The 20,723-nt window shown below is 28.8% G+C and overlaps 2 protein-coding genes and 1 long non-coding RNA gene across 5 annotated transcripts; 1 reads left to right on the plus strand and 2 right to left on the minus strand.

Annotated features, from left to right (window-relative positions):
- Positions 1-1,457: 1,457 nt before the first annotated feature.
- LOC132928559 (cytochrome P450 6a2-like) lies at positions 1,458-7,680 on the minus strand. Its single transcript, XM_060993332.1, has 5 exons — positions 7,062-7,680; positions 4,707-5,066; positions 2,218-2,442; positions 1,859-2,110; positions 1,458-1,724 (listed from the first exon to the last, which is right to left on the minus strand). The coding sequence occupies exons 1-5, from the start codon at positions 7,585-7,587 to the stop codon at positions 1,558-1,560; spliced, it is 1,530 nt and encodes a 509-aa protein (XP_060849315.1). The 5' UTR covers positions 7,588-7,680; the 3' UTR covers positions 1,458-1,557.
- LOC132928561 (uncharacterized) lies at positions 7,561-20,551 on the plus strand. The gene is made up of 3 exons (XR_009662041.1): positions 7,561-7,698; positions 14,594-14,763; positions 20,362-20,551. It is a non-coding gene; the product is annotated as an uncharacterized LOC132928561 (long non-coding RNA).
- Positions 14,842-20,092, minus strand: LOC132928557 (ring canal kelch homolog). 3 transcript variants are annotated; one of them, XM_060993329.1, is made up of 11 exons: positions 19,795-20,092; positions 19,363-19,503; positions 19,072-19,300; positions 18,814-18,989; positions 18,646-18,742; positions 16,237-16,393; positions 16,061-16,164; positions 15,704-16,000; positions 15,493-15,633; positions 15,198-15,432; positions 14,842-15,125 (listed from the first exon to the last, which is right to left on the minus strand). In XM_060993329.1, the coding sequence occupies exons 2-11, from the start codon at positions 19,488-19,490 to the stop codon at positions 14,932-14,934; spliced, it is 1,758 nt and encodes a 585-aa protein (XP_060849312.1). In that variant the 5' UTR covers positions 19,491-19,503; positions 19,795-20,092; the 3' UTR covers positions 14,842-14,931. The 3 variants fall into 3 exon arrangements, with proteins under 3 accessions (XP_060849312.1, XP_060849311.1, XP_060849313.1); XM_060993328.1 differs by having other exon boundaries at positions 15,490-15,633; positions 19,795-20,090; XM_060993330.1 differs by lacking the exon at positions 15,493-15,633.
- Positions 20,552-20,723: the final 172 nt, after the last annotated feature.

A 20,723-nucleotide genomic window follows, 5' to 3' on the forward strand; every position in this document is an offset into this window, starting at 1 on the left:
ATTACGTCTTACAATATTATTTTATAATATATTATAATTTGAATCTTTGGAGTATTTTAAACTGATTTTAGGTTATCAATGACCTCAGTGGTGTAGTTATACTTTATAGGGTGACGATGGGGATAGATCCCTCCCAGAGCTTTTTTTTTTTATAATGCGTTGACTTGTACTCGATATAAGATTATTTGATTATAAAATTTCCCACATTATGTTATAATCTCGGATATAATCCACCACGTCCTTACCTTGGCTCTCAAATTATATCTATTGCCTATCATACGCGATACTCTCCAGATATAGAAAACTTTGACATTTTACAGGTTGAGCTAAATTTTTGGAGGCGCAAACTAAGCAGATCATCTATAATATTCAAAAATCAGCTCTTCACTCTTCTAGCTCTTACTGAATATAGTGTTCATTTATTTCCTAATATATTTAAAATTATCAAAATTGTATGTATATTGCCTAGCTGTCTCCTTTACTACGCCTAAGCGGATGTTTTCACCTCTAAAAAGAATAATGACGTATTTAAGAAATACCATGTCTGAAATAAGAATAAAAAACACTAGCTTTTTATGCATTGCCATAAAACGATTGTATTTATATTTTTATAATAATTAATTAATAACCATTATTTGTCATAAAACAGGATCAATTGAATGGATTAACTATGTTAGCTGTCCTCAAAAACATAGACAATTACACAGAGGAATTAATAAACGAGTTAGCCAAAAAACCTAGGAAATTGGATCTTATTTTATAAACTATAGAATTTATGATAGGTAATTAAATTTTTATGTAAAATTTAACTGTAATTATGCATAAAAAAATATAAAAACCTGTTAGAGGGTGTGGGGCAAAGCCCCCCACTTTACGTTTATCCAATAAATTATATAGAGTCCCCAGAACAAAATCATAACTATGCCATGGAATGACCTACCTATGACCTATCTCTATATTATCTAGGTCTATTGGCCCCGAGTGAAATTGAAACAGGCAGTACAAATAATTAAATCGATCCACCCACTCCTTCCAATTTACCAACCTTTCAATTATTAATTTTTAAGTATAGCTATAAATAAATATTTCATTTTAAATATAAATAATTTAATAAAATTATTGTGTTTATTAAAATTATTGCAGAAAGACACTTTAAAGTATACTATCTATTATTTAATAACCCACCCACCCACCGACCTAATTTTTAAGGCAGTTCAATTGAACAACCTGAAGCGAGTGTTCTACACCATTGATATGTTTTATTTATACCTTATAAATAGTTCATTTTTTAATATATATAAGAATATACGTTTAACATAATTGAAGCATGAAAATGATGTTTAAGTGTTAATTATATAAGTATCTATTATAAAAAATGTATTTCTATTTATTATAATTATCTATTTAAAAATAAAAAAAATATATTATTACAAAAACGTAATAAAGTAAAAAAAAAATATGGTACTTAAGTACTTTAATATTATTTTTAATATATTATTTTAAATTTATAATAGTTTTAATTAGTTTAAAAACTAATTGTTATTTTTAATAAAAAAATCACTTAATTTGTTTAAACAATAAACATATTGGTTCATTTGGTGTCAGTAGAATAGATCTTGGATTTAATTTAATAGGAATTTTTGTATCTTTACACGGAAATACTTCGAATTTTGATATTATTTCTGCTAGTCCTGTTTTGGCTTCCATCATTGCGAAACGTAAACCTATTTGCGCCGAACAAAAAAGATATAATAAATATCACAGAATATATTATTTGTCCTGCAGTTTTGATATTTTAGTGATTATCCGAACTACGTAGTAAGATACAATATACAATATTTAAGTAAACAACTTTTACCGATACAAATCCTAGGTCCATCGCCAAATGGCAGGAATGTTCCATTTGGTCTCGAAGCTTTATTATCCTCGGTGAACCGCAGAGGATCAAATACTTCTGGATTTGGATAATATACGGGATCGTGTTGTAGTGAATATGTGGGTATCAAAACTTTCGTACCGATGTCCAAAGTTATGTCACTGTCTGGTATTTTAAATTTTTTAGTACATACTCGCAGTAGAGCAGGTCCAGGTGGATGTATTCTCAACGTTTCTAAAATAATAGGTATTTGTAGTAATAATAAGTTATAGTTTAAAAAAAAAGAAAATATTTTTTTGTTATTATCTTCGAGGTGTTTTACACTAAACTTGTGCTCTAACCATTTAACACCATATCCAAATATTTCATATCTTTCACCACATCGTAAGTGAGAATCCCTTCGTTTTCATTTAGCGTGTGCTTGATTTGTTTGCGCAATTCGACTTGAATGTCTTGATTCAAAGCTAACTCATAAAGACAATAGCTCATAGCAGATGCAGTGGTTTCAAAGCCAGCCGCGAAAAATATAAATGCATTTGAAGCTAAGACATCATCAGTAAATAATTCTGAAAATTGTTAAAATTCAGTTAGTACAATTAATAATTAATTATTATATATCGATTAATATAATAAGAGTGACAAGAATGTCATTATATACATATCTTTTTGCATTTATATATTCAAATAGACATTTATATTATAAATTATAATGTATAAACATCTGTGATTATTTATTATTATGCCTTTATCTAAACAAACTGTTCTATCGACTCAAATGACACCCATATACATTTAGTATTCTTAAATAATAAAAATATTCTTTCAAATATTTCCAATGTATTAATTATGTTCTTAATTAGTATTAAATTATAAATAGATAAATATTAAACCTATTTTTTCTTCCTTTTTAGGTAGTAGGTACAGTTAAATATAAAATAAATGGTAAGTCTGCAATTGAATTAGGGTAAGTTAATATATTATAATATAATTAAACCCTTATGTATAAACTTACATGCGTGTTTAATAAATACATGAGAAGGTAGTAAACTTGTCTACTAGAGTGTATACGCAAAAAGGTAAATATATATTATTATATATTGCGCACACACTTTTTATTTATATTTCTATACCTATAAGTAATATATATATATTACATAACTCATTAGTCATTATAGTCATTACGCATGACCACAGCCGGAGCCCGGAGGCATATGCTGAGACTACTAGGAGTTTGCTCTTTTAGAGATCTGGCCGATGATCGATGAGTGTCGTCCAAATCGATAGAACAATAAGTTTGTTTAGATGATAAGGGTATACGCATAACAATAAAATATAATCATAGATGTCTATACTCTATATTATTATAATATAGGCATCTGTGTGACTGTATATACAATAAGATATATTATTATATAGTAAATATTATAATGATGTGGGCATTCTAGACTCTAGTTAACCATTAATTATAAAGAACAGTGGCGCCGAAGTTTTTAAAATGTGTCAGGCAATTTCAAAACTTAGTGGCCTTGATACCCATTGGCGTAAAAAAAAATATTCAATTTGGGGGGAGGGGTGTAAAAATATACATTTACTTGTAATAAAGTTGTGATGTTAATATAATGTGGCCTGCTAGCCACATTTTTCAAAAAAGAGGCTGGGTCATGGTCCGATCTCAACATAGACTTCGGCGCCACTGATAAAGATTAGTGGTTATCATTACAATATCTCAATTGATTAATATATAGTCTAGAGAAGATAAGGGATCCGAATTACATATATTAGAAATATTTTATTCAATTAATTAGTTGTTATTTTGTTCAAACACACGAGCAGTATTAAAGTAAATACCTATAAACATTAAAAACAATATTATCAAATAATAACATATTTAACACCGTTATTATTATACGTACTTGCATGATAAAGTCAGTTTATGTAAAAAATAATATTAAAATTAATGAATTTCTTAGTAATTATGTTAGATTCTTAGAACAATTGCACAATCAGGATTTATTCAAGAAGGGGCATCAACTTTGTTTGATATGCAAAACACTGTTCACATATTCGACTTGATTCATGATAAAATAATAACTATATAAATTATAAGTAATAATACTTGGGAACGGATTTAAATACAAATTGCATTTTTTTCCGAAAACATTGCTTTCCAAGCACAAAGTTCATTTCATACATCAATGAATTAAAAAATGTAACTTTTATTTTGCATTTTTTTTTATGTTTTTAAGTCATTTTTATATAGAAATTGATAAAATTCAATCAAAATTATACGGCACCTAATAATACTACAATGCTATTATGAAACACAAGGTAAAAGTATAATGTATGTATCTGTCTAAATTGTATATTTATTTTTTAGAAATAATTGTCAGGGTAAAAAGTAGATAGGAGAAATAGAAGATGATAAAAATCATATGAATAATTAATACCTAAGATTAAACATTTATATAGGTAATTAAACAATTTTTTTCAATGTTAAAAATAATTGTACGAGTATATTTTTTAGGCATTTTTCTTGTTTTTTAGAGCATTTAAATCGGTTTCCTAGTAATTACATTGGTATATTACATTTACTATAGTTACTAGGTAGATATCTACTTAACTGTAGTCTCGTAATGTATCAAATGAATCATTGCATATAAATATAGGCAGAAATAGGGGGCGGAGCTTAGTCCCCCCAAAAATAATGATGTTTTGTGATAATAAAAAAACATCATAAAAGTATCCAGTGAGCCCCCCCCCCACAAAAAAAATTCAAACACTATTTACCCCTATGTGAATAAGTATTTAAAATGTCTTTTATACAAATTACCAATTCGACTGTTGTTTTTTTTTTCATCGTTCCTCAATTTGGTTAAAATCGAAATGAAATCATTGCGATCTTCTTTCTCGCTTTTACGTAACTCCATTGTATCTTGAAATAAGTTTAAATAAAATTCATAGACTAAATCGGGCATACTACGTAATCGGAACAAGTCCACAAGCCATCCTAGATCAATTAACCTCATGAAGTTTAATACAGATGATTTCAGTGTGGGTGTAAAGACCGCTTGTCCAGCTCGTTGAAATTCTGTGTTTGAGTCAAAAAGAGTATTGCAATTTATCCCAAAAGCACACCTTCCAATTGTATCGATTGTAAATTTTGATGATATATCGGTGACATTAACAATACCTGTGTACAACAAATATAATGATGCTAGTTATTATTAAATACAAACGCAATATGTTAAATCACAACATATATTATTGTTTTTATTTTAATAGATATATTAATATATTACCGAATATGTTTGTAAGCTTTATAGTAAAAATACTAACTACATAATACTATAATAATTATAACTTAATAAAAATACCAAATATATATTTCTAAATTGTCTAATATTGTAAATTGGGTTATACCTATATATTTTTACTCGGTAAAATCGAAATGTGGACATAAATACATAATATATTGTATTTAATAAATTACAATTTACCTCATGTGTGTAATTTTAGGATTTGTTATTATTTATAACCAATTTAAGTTTAGGTCACTTTTAAGTTATAATGATTGGTAAATTAGATGTTTAGAATATATAAGCTACAAAGTAATATACACAGAAATTTAATTTGGAATATTTATTGTAACGTAGTACAATTACGTAAAAATAATAACGTTATGTATTTAATTTTTATAAAAAAAAAATACTTTTAATACGAATATATTATTGATTAGTCGTTTGTAAAATTTGCTTGATACGGGTTTTAATATAAGATACTTGACGTATTTACTATTTAAATAATAATATAAATATATAATATTATAATAGCTAATTTGTGATTTATTAAAGTAGGTACATTCTTATAAAAGCTAATTTTATACTTAAAATGGTTCTTTTTGAAAGATATTAAAAATAAATTAAAAGTCATAATATGTACCTATGACAGTCACAAATTTATTAATTTTAAATTACGTTTCTTTTAAATTAAACTATCTACCATAGAAATATCTGATTGGTAGACGCTAATTTATATTTGAGTTTAAACGAAACGGTTTTTTTTATTGTACTATTGCAGCGATTCTTAACCTTTTGTAGAACACGGACCCCCGATGAAAGATTTTTAGAAATCGCAAACCACCTATCAATTTTTTGTCGAATACTTTTTTTTACAAAACATCTATAGATGTTATCATAACCAAAATCATAATAATTATTTTATATTACAAATCATAAAAGTAGACGTAAAAAAACATATACATTTATAATTATTTTTATTAAACTTAATTTTTTATAAAACTGTAATATAAATTATTTTATTTTTAATATTCTTAAAACCACCGTGGACCCCTAACATGAGTATCGCGGACCCCCAAGGGGCCGCGGACTACAGGTTAAGAACCGCTGTACTATTGTTATAATAATATATTGACCTAAAATGTGTTTATGCACTCAAAAAGTGATAGTCTAAAAACAGCTTTCACTTATTATTCAACGCGGCGTATACCTAATATAATAAAACACTCAACTTCAGCCTGCAGTTTAATAGTAAGTGATTATTTATTTTATTTTTTATCAAAAGGCTTAATAGGTATAACTAAAAGCTTCACTCATTTTAAAGTGTATATGAGGTATTCGCTAACCTGCGACGCTCCAAATTACCTATTATATACCTAAGCGAAATCATGCGTCGTAAAGTATGTAACTCGCAGCATGATAATATGTCTATATTATAGTTGGTGAGTACTTAGCAGACAATATTTAATGTGACTATGTGACATTGCCGACATTGGTCTTTTAACTGACAACAGTTATTATAATTTAATATGAAGTGTTAATTTACGTAAAGCAGCAAATAACAATCGGATTATGAACTAGATTATTATGTTGTTTTTGTCATAGATTTTGATACACATTAATATTGTAATTATGATTTCGGAAAAAATTAATGAAATTTTTATTCGGATTCTTCACGTGTATCTACAGTATCTATAATATTAAAAAACTACATTATTCATTTGAGAGTTTTTTAAGCTTTCTAGTTTCTATATTGTATAGCGATTGCCAGCAGGTGTATAATATTTATATATAAATACTATATCAAAATTGATTAAATTATTGACGTCGACCGTGATATTATGCATCTTGTATAATATATGGGCGCATAATATTATGAAATATTATACCTTGGCCACCGGACGTCAATAGCAACAGTTTGTCGACGAGTTGGCCGGTGCACACGTGCAGACTGGCGAACATGGCTTTGAGCTTGGCCACGGTAAACGTGGGGCTCAACTTAGCCCGGACCGCTTTCCACCTGTCGCCCCTCAGGTTCACCAGACTGTTGAACAGCCCGTCGTGTTCGAACGACGTTCGGCTCATCAACCGATCGTGGAACGACCCGAACTCTGTGGCCAGCACCGCGTGTACCAGTTCGGGGTCACGCACCACAAGCATGGGGTGCCGGAGCTGGTACAGCCCAAAGTACCGATGGCTGGTGAACCGCCGGTAGAGCGTGTCCACTGTGATGGTGGCCGACTCGCGGCCCGTCGTGGGCCCGGCGAAGTGGCCCAGCAACGGTGTCGGTTTGGTGTGTGGCACGCCCAGCGCCGTCCAGTGCCCGTAGTGGCGCGTGCAGTACGCGTACGCCAGCAGCACCGACGCAATAGCGGCCACCGGTACGATCTCCAGCCAACTACTGAAGGAGATCATCACAAGCGACGTAAACGGTTGGCGCAGATCGGCACAGATAAATTTATGGACAATATCCGTGGATAACGGCGTCGGTACTGACTATACACTGCGTTAACGATAAACGATGACGTGAGTATAATAATAATAATAATAATATGCCGTCATTACTATTTAATCTGTAGTGGGAATTCCCCACTCTGACTCTCGGGCACAGTCCATAATTATATAAAATAATCTTGTTTTGCTCGTGCAGTAATCGATGTTTTGGCCTCGTTAAGATGTGACCGTAGAAACGATACATAGTAATAATAATAATTATTAATAGGTAAGTAATAACGGGACAGGAGAAGCTCCAGAAGCCCGCCTTTGGACGCAATAATTTAATTTATTTAATATCATGTTATGGCGCATATTCTTATTTGGATATACGTTTATGTGCGATTCAATGCGCATTGAAATGTATTGGTTAACATATTTGTTCACTAACATTGCAGGATTAAAAGCATCTATCGTATTTAATTTTTAAAGGAAAGTCAATTGGAATATTTTTTATTCTTTGATCAATATCATATCATCTCCACGATTAAAACAGTTATTAGTACACCAAACTCTATGTTTTGGTCAATATTTTTATAAATGTGGATGAGGGCCGAACGGTTATGATTTGCGATTTGTTCCAGAACATTATCTATGATTACTTGAAATGAAAATTAGGGATAAATTAATATTTATTTTTGAAGTGTAGATTTTAGACAATATTTATTTATATATAAATACCTATATAATATTATATAATAAGTTACAAATATATATGTACATAGTTGCATAGTTACCTACTCAAATTATTGCAACGTATAATTGCATTGCTTTGCATTATCAATATTTCTTTAGGAAATTAAACATATTAAACAATAAACTGTCATAATTTTTTTTTTTTTTTGAAGTAAAATGTATATACATATGGCTGCATGTAGGTCCAACATTTTTTTTAAAATATTTCTACTTAAAAATTTCAAGGATTGTCCGGACCTCCTGGCAGACCCGGATTAATACAATTGTAGGCCCTAGGCAAAGCCGTAACTGGAGGAGGGTTCAGGGGTCTGAACCCCTCAAGATTTTTTTAAAAATAGAAATATTTTATAGTGATGAATTAAGTTAATTGACTATAAATTTTCAGTATTTATATTTTAAAAAAATGTTGAACCCCCCTCCGAAATTTTTTTCAGTTGCAGCTTTGGCCCTATAGGCAGAGTGCTTTTAATTCCTATGCGTTTGTTTATACAGCACTGCGGTGTCCAGTATTTAAATGGGTATAAAACCTTCTGTTTAGGAGAGGAAGTGTTGAATTTCGATGTTAATCCATTAAAAAAAAAAAAATCAAATCTAAACTTTTATATGATAATAATTTTAATAAATCTTAAAATCAATTAATTTTACTCAGTCTACAAATATATAGAAAATTAAATTGTTAAAACCATAAAAAAACTTTTTTTACACCAATTTGAATATTTCTTTATCCCTCGTATTTAAGTATTAAACAAGATAATTGTAACAAAAAAAAAATAGTAGCCACACATTTTATTTTTGTAGGCCCCAAAAATGATCGTATAGGCCCTAGGGACAGTGCCTATAGTGCCTATGCGCTAATACGGCCCTGCCTCCTGGACCCCTCCCCTCAAATACGGCCTTGGCTCAAGTATCCCATTAACACGCGAATAACAAGTTAAATCGTACATTTTTAAAATGTTATTTATGTATTTTATATTTAAATTTATTGTGAATGCTTATAATAATATATTATAAAATAATGTTGTATTATAAATTAATTCAATTTTTAAGAGTAAATTAATCAAAATTGTAAAGGTATCATATAAATATTTTATCAGTAATTAAATCAAATTTTGATGAATAAAACAACGTTTTTTAAAAAAACGTAATAATAATAAAAAAATAAAAAAACGAAGGCGCGATCCAAGAAGGTTGAAAACCACTAATGTAGTGGACCAAAATGAAAGTGTAAATGAATCAGAAGACAACAAAAACAGTAATAAAAGAAAATTTAGTGATTATTTTGAAATTAAAATTTTGAATAATGAAATTTTTAGACTTTGTAAATTGTGCGAAAAAACAAAAATATTGATGAAAAACAGCAACAGGAACACCCGAACACATCTAAGCTAAAAAAGCATTTATTATGCATAAGAAAGAGTGTGAAAAACTCTTTCCTATAAAAAAACATCGAGATCGGTTGCCAATTTCTTCGGGGCTTCTACTTCTGGACAGGAATATACAACTACAACATTGCACTATTTGTAGCCTTGTAGGTACTTGATTATACCTTATAAATATTAATTACTAATTAAAAATAAGTGTATAGTAAAAATTCAGTGCCGGTGCGGCTGTGCTAGGGGAGGACAAATGGGACAAATGTCCAGGGCCCTGCGATTTTTAATTATCATCTTAATACCGTGAGGCACATTGACATTTTACATAATTACAATTTAAATTAACAAATTATAAGTCTATAAATGTATTATTTTATACTACACATCACACATGTATAATATTAGAATGGACTACTCTGGGGTACCTAATGGCTAATACTTTGTCCAGGGCCCCGCAATACCTAGCGCCGGCACTAAGTAAAATAAAAATAATATAACTATAATTCATAGTTCTACATATTCGTTAACAATCTATAATGGTTATCCATGAATTAAAAATTAAAATACCTATATTATTCTTATTATACCTATGCATATTTAAGAGGATGTCAGCACATCATTTGTTTTCTCTCTCTTTCATCTACGCGTGACATTACAAATTTACGTTTAGCAGCATCAACCTCCAAAAAATAGCAAGAGTCTTGCGCAAGACCAATACTAACGTATATACCCATTACCCCAAGACCAAGATTTTGAGTCTTTTGGTTTTGTTTTGAACATCACCAATATCGAGGAATTAAAATGTAACTTATCTTTAAATGTTTGTATTATAGGTAGGTATGTATATTGACAATGAAATTTTGCTAAAGTTTTTCTGAAATTTATGAGTTATTTAATTTAATGTTTAATTATTTTATTTTATTTTGATTTGAGTATACCTAGTTTAGCAACGTTACACATAATCTCATTCTCAGTACAATAGTACTGTTATTTTTTTGGGTCAGTGGTTATTTCATTGTTCAATTTCGAGCGTTGTCAATCGTACCAGTTTCAGTATATACTAAATATACACGTTAGTGTTTTGAACGGGTACCGGGGTACAGTACGATTGAGAATTGATTTGATGCCGAAATCGTAGATAAAAACAAGTACCTAAAAATTGTTTCGCGGACGAATGCAGTGAAAACGAATATTATACTCCACTAGAGTAAGGTGAATAGCTGAGACACGATATAATATATTATTATATCTTTTCTTTAACTTTACGCTTACTATACGACAGACCATGCGTGAAGGAAAAATGTGTATCTCGTATATAAATATATATGTTAATAACCAGTGCTTGATTTGGAAAAAAACTAGAAGGGGGACTCAGTGGATGTTGGATGAACGAGCATTCCACACAAAATTCAATATCACATTACTGTGCAGAGCAAAGCCCCCCACATCACCTTCAGCTACCCATAATCACCAAAAATCATTACATTTATTATATAAAAATATTTTAAAATAAAGAAACACTTATTTATTTATTACACATCATTCAATGACATTATAATTTAAATTACGATTTATAAAGATATATAACATGTTATTATAATAACTCCATCAATACACCTACAAAAAACTTATCATGTATTATTACCTATATATATATGTATATGTATACATCAATACTGGGTGTATTGGTGTATACAGACATACAGTATTGTGCGACACAAACGTCGTCGAGAAACGATTTTATGGTTGAAGATATAAGTATGACGTAAAAGTTTAGCTACCGAGAACAACAAAAATAATATAAATATATAATGCAATTTATTGAATAAAAAAAAAAACAGTATTGTACATCGACAAATGGGCTTCGAATCAAACGCATATTATATACGTGTACATTAGAGCAATAAGTAATAACATTAGAATAAATATCGCGTACATCGATCAGCGTCCGCGATCCTATGTGCGAAAATAAAAAGAATGAAGAAAAACGTCCGGGGGACTGTTGTCGGCGGTCGTACGCCGAAAAAATCGTATATACGCACGGCTTTCAAAAGACGCAAACTAAGTACGCGAATACGAAAAGAACGTGTTGGAAAAAACTCTGGAAACGTCTTAAAATCCCGTGTAAAGTTTGTACATAATAAATAATTGTTTAATATTTTAATTTTTTGCCCGAGAGGTGGGATTTTTTCGTTCAGTTCCTGTCGGGGAGATGCACGGATAAGGTTCTAGATTCTTCTTTCCCTTTTAATTATTATCATTTTTATTATTCTTATTCCTAATCTTATTATTATTATTAATATTACTATTTTTATTATAATTATTTTATTCTCATAATAACTTTTATTTAAATTGTGTGTTTATCGGCGATTGCACTATTGGGGTTTCTACGGTTTTTTGTTATCTGTTACAAAACAAGAGACCGGTCTTATGTAATCGCTAATGAACCGGGTATAAAAGGCCCTGCAAAAGACCAGCATTCACAGTCACTGTCTTTCCTCCGTCGTAGTAAGACCCACCCCGGGCAGACTTGCGCGATTAGGGAAGGCATCTGGTATCTATATTTTTTTATCTTTAACATAATATTATGTTGCCTGCACATTACATTGCTTGTACTCGTATTTTTAAATAGTGATTTTATTCATATTTATATTCATACCCATTCGCAGCTCTAATATGCACAAACAAAGTTCGACCTTGGCCTTGTTCCATGGTCTTTAATATAAGTCTGACACCGTTCGGACGGTGCATCAGTGGCTGGTTTGTTGCGTTTGCGCGAACTCTGATCGTCACATCTGTATTAAATATTTACGTTAATGCATATTTTATTTTTTCTATTTCCGTGTTATGTGATAAACAGCCATTCGTAGGAATACGTTATTCGTAAGTGTTCAAGTATGTTTCCCAAACAGAACGTATATTCGTAAAACCCCGTTTCCCTGTGCTTTATTGTCATTGTCGACATATGCGCAGAGTTACGGCGGGTTACGTTCCACAGAAATGACAAGTCGCGCGTACGTCTTATCTAGCGAGCATATGGCACAGTTCCAGTGACTCTCAGAGTTCCGCGTTACGGGTGTATCGCTCTCGTTTGAGCTGCCCGTCTCGTGTGCCGCTGTGATGATCTGACAATGCGTGCGATTCGATTCTGATCCGATTATTCGGTGGCTGTGACGTCGTTGAATAACATACGAATCTGTTCGAAACATTGTACACATTACGAAAACGTTAATTTATTTTTTTGGTAATGTTTGTAAAATTGTAACGTATAATAATTGTCTATTATACAAGATCTTTTTTAGTAATACATATATCCAGGTTCATTTAGTTAAGTTTATTATTTAAAAACACTTAGTTATGAATATTTTTTTTTTACAGATTTCCTATAAAATATTAGCAATTAACTCAACTGTAGCCAATCGATGTTAAAAGCGAATTAGTGTAAAATTTGTTGAAAAAACACTCATAGATTTGACATATTGACATCTTCTTCTTTTATATATTATTTTAATAAAATTGAAAAATAGTTACGTTCACAATATCTAGGATTGCAGCGGTCGCATAGAAAAATAGGGTCTAGGTGTGGTCGCCGCAGTCCAACGATTGATTATATTAATTACCCATTATTATTAACCAATTTTTTTTTTCATAGTCTATACAAATATACAAATATTATAGCTCTAATAGGTTATAGAGGTATATTTTGCATCAGAAAAAACTCAAAAAACTGATGATTTACAAATTCATTACATCAAATGTTGCGTTTCGTTTAAATAAATAGAAGGGGTACGCTAAAGAAAAAAAAACGTCCTCCCCCAATTCAAGCACTGTTAATAACTTAATAGTTAATACCATACACGAGCGCAGAGCGCAGACTTTAAAAGCGGGTAGTGCCCATATTTATTATCAGCCTTCTGATGTCTGATCAACTATCTTATAAACCCATTTTCTTACGAAGTGTAATTTAATTTTAAGTATATTATTTTAAATACTTAATAGTTTATACTAAACAGGTACTAGTAAATTAAAATAAAGTATAATTATCTAACAAATATAATAATTATGAACTAAATAACTAGAAATCATAAATGCATTTTAATATTTTATGTACTAAGAAATGAGATATTCGTCTATTACCCATATTATTGAATTCATATATTAGTATATTACTGCATTTAAATCTACGTTCGATACAATTTCTTGTTCTGTAAAAAGCAGTAATAATGATTCCAAACGTTCATGACCCATTGTACTGCATAATTTGTTTTTTATTATATGTAGTTAGTTTTTAAAAAACGTGTTCACGCGTTCAGCTAGTTACAGGTATGATTGTAAACATTTTTAAAGTTTTAAAAACACAAGTATACAGTGTGGAATTTCCAGTTTTTTTTTAACCAATGAATCCATTCATAAACAAATTCACTAGTAGCACCATTTAATTTCATATCATTTTGATAAAATTATAAAGTTTCAGTTCAGTAAATAAATCTTCCTCTGAAACTTTGGAAAATGTTAACAACATATTTTGTAGTATTTTGAATTATAACTTATATTCATATTTAACATGCATGCCATCAACCAAGACAAATTTATCCTGCTTAAATCTTAAATTAATTATAATGAATTATTCAATTTTTTTTTTAAAATTCGCTTTAAAAAAAGATCTAAAATTGAATGAAATTAATTATTTAGGTAGATTGAGGCATAGGGCTCTTCAGCCCATGAAAAATCACAGGGCTTGCCTGGGCGCATCCTATGCTTAATACACCTATTGACCTATATGTGAATACTCTATTGTTTTGATTGAAAGTTGGTATATATAATATGAAAATGGGTTTGAGTTTAAATGTTTGTTTCAGAATTTAGCGTATACACATAATCCAACCAACCTTTCCTGCTGGCCCTCGTTGTTCAGTATCCACGAATAATGTACCTACGACATACATAGATTCTTCAAAACCTAATGGAATGTTATGCAGTCATCTTCAGCCATCCATATGCAAGATACCTCATCATAAACGTTATTTAGGTAAAGGGTATTATATAATTAAGAAACTCTATGGCTTGTAAATGGCTTTTAGTAAAGGTAAATAAATAAAATGTGAAATAGACGGAAACCTAGAACACTAATTTATATATTATCATTTATCAGTCAAAAATGAATAAGGTTAAAATCACAATAAAGATATTGTTTCTACTAATTAGTTTGTAAATATGGTGGCCTATTAACTACCACTGCTCCATAAATTCGATGACTTATTGATATTGTTTTCACTAACCAGGAATTGGTTCTGGGATTATAAATTTCAACAGAACTTGAAATATCAAATATGTTCAACAAATTAGAACTTCCTCCAAAAACATATAATAAACCATCATATGCCACTACTCCTGTAATAAAAAAAAATGATGAAAACCTATTAATTTTTGTAGATTTTCTAAAAAATTAATTATTATAGTCACCAGGATTTTCTCGATATAAATTCATATCGGCAATAGACGACCAAACTCCAGCAGTTGGACTGTAGGCTTCAACACTTTTAAGAGATGTTCCATTAGTTCCACCAATGGCATACATTATACCATCCAAAACTCCTACACCATGATTATACCGCCTATTTGACATTTCTGCAACTGGGTTCCATTTGTCAAGACTGGGATCATAACATTCGACAGATTTCAAATTCAAACCTCCTATCTACATAAATTAATAAGTTAAAATATATGACATAGTTAATATAATAAAATTATTTACTACATATATGAGGTTATTGAGTATTCCAACACTAAATTTACATCTCTCATTAGACATACTAGATACCATTTTCCATTGTTCAGTAAAAAGGTTAAAAACCTCTACACTATTTAGTGAATTGCGTTTAATATCATTTCCACCAATCTAGCATTTAATATAATATAAAAATATAGTATTTATAACATAAAATAAGTAATATATTAGCATGACTTACAGCATATATACAATTATCTAATACTCCAATTCCAAAATTTATTCGGCTTACTAACGTTCCAATCCTGCGAACCCAACATGATGATGAAGATATATCAAGCATAAAGTTGTCTTTTGGAAGAAGATGTGATTTATAACCACTTATAGCAAACACAAATTGATCTTTTACAACACACAAACTAGCTTTATCACGGGATTTAATCATTTTCGGTGCAATATGCATTAGGTTGGTTGCTGGCTCATACCAATTTGTAATATTCTTCTTTTCAAAGTCAGACCAACCTAACACTAGAATAACCTATACAAATTACATAATTAAACACATTTTAAAGGTAAATCAACAATAAAGTATACATACTTGTTGTTGTAACCTAGGTTTACTCCAAATCGTTTGTGGAATACTGGAAGTATTTGTTAACTTAATTAAAGAAAAACGTAATGCTTCAAATACATAATTTTTACCTAAAAATATAATAATAATAAATTATATACATTTAGAAATAATAAATTTATATTTATGAAAAAAAAATATACATATAGAATTATTTTTAAGAAGAGGTTCATCAACTACTTTTTCTAATAAATACTCTTTTGAAATTAATGGTAAACGCACATGTTCCATTAGATTTGGTAAAAACCATCTTCTCAATTTAAATTCATGTTTAACCCATTTAATGACGCATTCAAATACCTAAATAAATAAATAAAATTTAATTATTACGTATAAAAATGTTATTATAATATAGAAGATCAGCGTCTATTATAGAAAAAAATCATAATAGTATATCTAGAGCTGGATCTAGCATATTTTTTGCCCAGGAAAAAGTATAAAATTAGTGTAGATATTGAGTCAAATTTTTTTCTGGTGTGGCATTTATGTTTGGCTACTCGATCACCCATTTATTTATTTATAACATATTTTCAAAAAAGTATTACTAAAAATGTTTTGGCTATAACGTGTTAAATTTCTAAATAAATAATTAAAAATATACTTACTATATCATTATCATAAATGTACTACAGTAAAGTTTTAAATTCCCTCAATTTTCTTTTATTTGTATGTAACAATATAAAACTTTATTTTTAAATGTATGAGATTTTATAAAGTTTACAGTTACTAGATAGTATTAACTTAATTGAGCATTTTTATTTCTAAATGTGCAAAACAGCATATTTAATTTGAATAGAACATTCAAACTTTAAATAATATAACTTAAGTCTAAAATCTATTTATAGTAATTAATATTATATATTAATAATGATTTACAATTTCTTTATTTACTTCCATAATTTTAACACTAAATATAGGGGGACAATATCAAATGTTGAGGGGGGAACTTGCCTACCCTTACTACAGTCTAGCACTGCCCCTGTATGTACTGTACTTCTTTACTATAGTGACTGAATGCCCATCATTTTTGAACAAATTTTAAACCATAAACAATGATTTTAAATCTACTCATAGCCAAGAATTCTTATGATTTACAGTTTACAGTTGATGCCCAAAAACATATCTATGATCCCTCAATTTTTTTTTGCAGAAAAAAAATATCTATTAGCATGTTGCTACTACAACTTTATTTTTGTTCGGTATCTACGTTTTTAGATATTATGTAAATTCAATATAATATGTATTATGAATTATGATATACCTGTTTCTTTCCTATGGTATAATCGTTTATATTATAATACATTAAATATACCTTATACCCAAAATTTTAATTATTTGTTGTAAAATAAAAAAAGAATGAATACCTATATTACCATGAGTTTTATATTAAATTAATAATAATAAAATAATTAATGCTATAGTAGTATAGTATATACTAATTTAATAACATAAAAATATAAAATGTTAACAGTGGAAAACAACTAAGTATAATTATAAATAATTCTTTTTTTTACTAAATCAAAAATCTGCACTGGACAATCTTAAAGTATATATAGTGTATATAATGCATAATCAATCAAATAGGGATAAATGGACGTGGGGACAATTGGATGTAAAAATAATTATACAAAGAAAATAAATAATATTATAATAGATCATCATCAAAATATATTAATTTAACCTAAAAATTATTCAAAGATGACACTAGAACTAAAATATCATTTTTACGCGAAATCACTCAAAATATTTCTCTGCATTAAAATAAAATGTTGATAATTTTTTAATATTATTACATAAAATAAGTAATATAATTAATATAAATAACTATGTTTGACATTCATAATTTTTATATATATATATTTGATGTCCAATTGTCCTAGATCGATAATCAATAGTGTATATTTTATTGGAAATTTATCACATTACTATGAATTATTACCGATTAATTAAAACATGGATGTTTAGAGTAAAATAAGAGGATCATTTATGTCTCTCTGTAAACATTTTTTTTTTTTAAATTTCAATACAAGCAATGCACATTTTAAAAGTGAATTGTTCATTTTCCTTACTTTTCTTGCAAATAGAATAGTATATGGTGTAATATAAAAACATTGAAAATTAGGACAAATTTCATAAAAACCAAAGCTGATATTTTGTGTTATATTAAAAATATACAACGTTTCGGACGATATATTATACAATATACATTATTAAATAATGTAGTCTATTATGCAAGTTTATTATATAGTCAGTCACCTTCAGAAGGTACCAAAGGGCAAAAGGGAATAATTCAAAGGCATTTCCTGTTTCTTAGTATTGTAAAGTAGAAATTCTAAAATACTGCAAATATATATTTGAATATAGTTTTTAAAATAATTGTTTATTCTATATATGAGACAATCTTCCATTTATTAATTTTAATTTAAAATACCTATGTGATTCACATAATATGAAATACCTATATACTATATTCTATTTATAATCAATGGTATTATTTACCCAATTCTTTTCCAATAAAAATATAAAACATTTATTAATTTCAATTTTCTTACTTTTTCCTCAAATGGAACATTAATATCGTTACAGGAGATTAACTTAATCACTTTTCCGGATGATAAAGATAGAAACTCATCATGTTCAACCACTTTTCTAGAACAAAAATAATTATAATTAATGCAAGTTACTGAGGGATCCAGCAAATAAAGTTATATTTATCATACAAAAACTGTTTTTTAATATGTGCTTCACAGCTTGACAACAATTCTATACAGTTATGTAAGTCAGCAAATGCTTTAATGCTAAGACAATTTGAAGGATCCAATTGTTTTTGTAAAAAGTCAATGCATACTTGTTTTACATAGTCCAGCTGAAAGAGGTCTGCAGCTGGTAACACAACCTTGAGCAAACAACAACCAATTTAATTTCATATGGTAGACATTGATACGTAACAAATTCAGTATGTATAAATACAATAATACTTGTACAATTTCTTGAGTGATCATGATTTCTCCTGTATAAATGTAGTCTATCAACAGTTGTAAAATGGTTGAATCTAACTTTCTTATAATAACAAGATCTTTATTACTTTCGGCAAAACTAGAAAACATAGCCTTGAAGTAAGGAGTAGCTGATGCCAATATACTTTTATGTCCAAATACTATAGTGCCGTCATCTGTTAGTAATTTAATATCACAAAAATTGTCATCCCTAAAATTAAAAATGTATTATTAGAAGTTATTTAGCAAGCAGATTAAAACATTTAATCATACTGGTTACGTGAAGACTGAAGTACTTCAAACACTCTATCCTTGTGAGAACTGTTTTTAAAATGTTCAGGTTCACATTTATTTGATTTCAGAACAAGCTTTTGTGCAGGATCCATCTCTTTCACAGACATATTACTTTTTAAGCTGAGTGAAAGATAGTTGATAATTTATAGATATTTATTGTGTGAATACTGAATTTAAGTTCATAAGAATTAAAGATCCATACAAATAAAGTAATAACTAAATTATTAATTATATAAATAATGATTAAAATCACTGACTAACATTTAATTTTTAATGATATACCTGATATAATATTTATAGGAGATTGAATTACCAAAAAGATAAAAATAATTACAATAACAACACAATAATAAAATAAACTAATGATCTATTAAATTCAAATATTCAATAAATTAAATGTATTTATCTTACCAATTGTTACAATTTTTTCAAATACGCAACTGTAGTAGTGTTCAAATCGGATCAATTTGTGATTCTGGTTAAATTCAATAATTTATTTAGGTACATTTAACATTTAGAATTAAAACTTATTTATTCAATATTTTACATCGGACAATATTTAAAAATATTTAAATTAAAATTACCTTGAGTCGGACTACTGGACTCATTAGGTTAGGTATCTACTAACTACTAGCATTAGAATAGGTACTTACATGCATGGCCATATATTTAGCCATGCTTACATAGACAACAGTTTTAACGTGGTCGCTAACATGGCTAAATATATAGGTATGATCGCAACTTCGTGATACGCAGGTGTCATGGCCGCCACTGGCAGTGATGATTTAATAGTTTTAAAAATTTGATTAGGTTATCAGAAATTTCATTATTCAAACTTTTAATTTCAAAATAATCACTAAATTTTCTTTTAAAACTGTTTTTATCGTATCCTGATTCATTTACACTTTGGTTGTGGTCCACTACATCTTCGATGTCATTTATTTTAAAATATACTTAGTTGAATTTATGTTTTATTAGGTAATTAGGTAAAGGCAAGAAAAATCTGAGGCAACGTGTTAAACGTGAACGTGAACGTATTAACAACAAGGCGTATTACCAACGGCAACAGCTGACTACAAATTTACGACAGTAATGAGTCATTATATACTCCGGGGCGAACTGAGTTAATATTTCAGGCCCGGAATTTTTTTGCCAGGCCAAAAATTAACAGAGGATTTGGTCATAAACTCATAAGTATGTAAAAAAAATAATAATGATAAATAACCTTTATTATTTAAAACATATTTTCAACATTTTATGTAGATATAAAAAATTACACATAATATGTATAGGATATTTTTATATAGATACAGTGTACACATTTTAATATAATACCTATA

Source organism: Rhopalosiphum padi, chromosome 4, assembly GCF_020882245.1.
Source record: "Rhopalosiphum padi isolate XX-2018 chromosome 4, ASM2088224v1, whole genome shotgun sequence".
NCBI classification, from domain to species: Eukaryota; Metazoa; Arthropoda; class Insecta; order Hemiptera; family Aphididae; genus Rhopalosiphum; species Rhopalosiphum padi.

Coding starts and splice junctions, on each gene's coding strand:
- LOC132928559 (XM_060993332.1), bottom strand. CDS start 7,587: ATGATCTCCTTCAGTAGTTGGCTGGAGATCGTACCGGTGGCCGCTATT. Junction 5,067..7,061: donor ATTGACGTCCGGTGGCCAAG/GTATAATATTTC, acceptor TGTTGTACACAG/GTATTGTTAATGTCACCGAT. Junction 2,111..2,217: donor TTTGGATATGGTGTTAAATG/GTTAGAGCACAA, acceptor CTATTATTTTAG/AAACGTTGAGAATACATCCA.
- LOC132928557 (XM_060993328.1), bottom strand. CDS start 19,490: ATGTCTGTGAAAGAGATGGATCCTGCACAAAAGCTTGTTCTGAAATCA. Junction 18,990..19,071: donor TCACTCAAGAAATTGTACAA/GTATTATTGTAT, acceptor TGTTTGCTCAAG/GTTGTGTTACCAGCTGCAGA. Junction 16,165..16,236: donor TCTTAAAAATAATTCTATAT/GTATATTTTTTT, acceptor TTATATTTTTAG/GTAAAAATTATGTATTTGAA.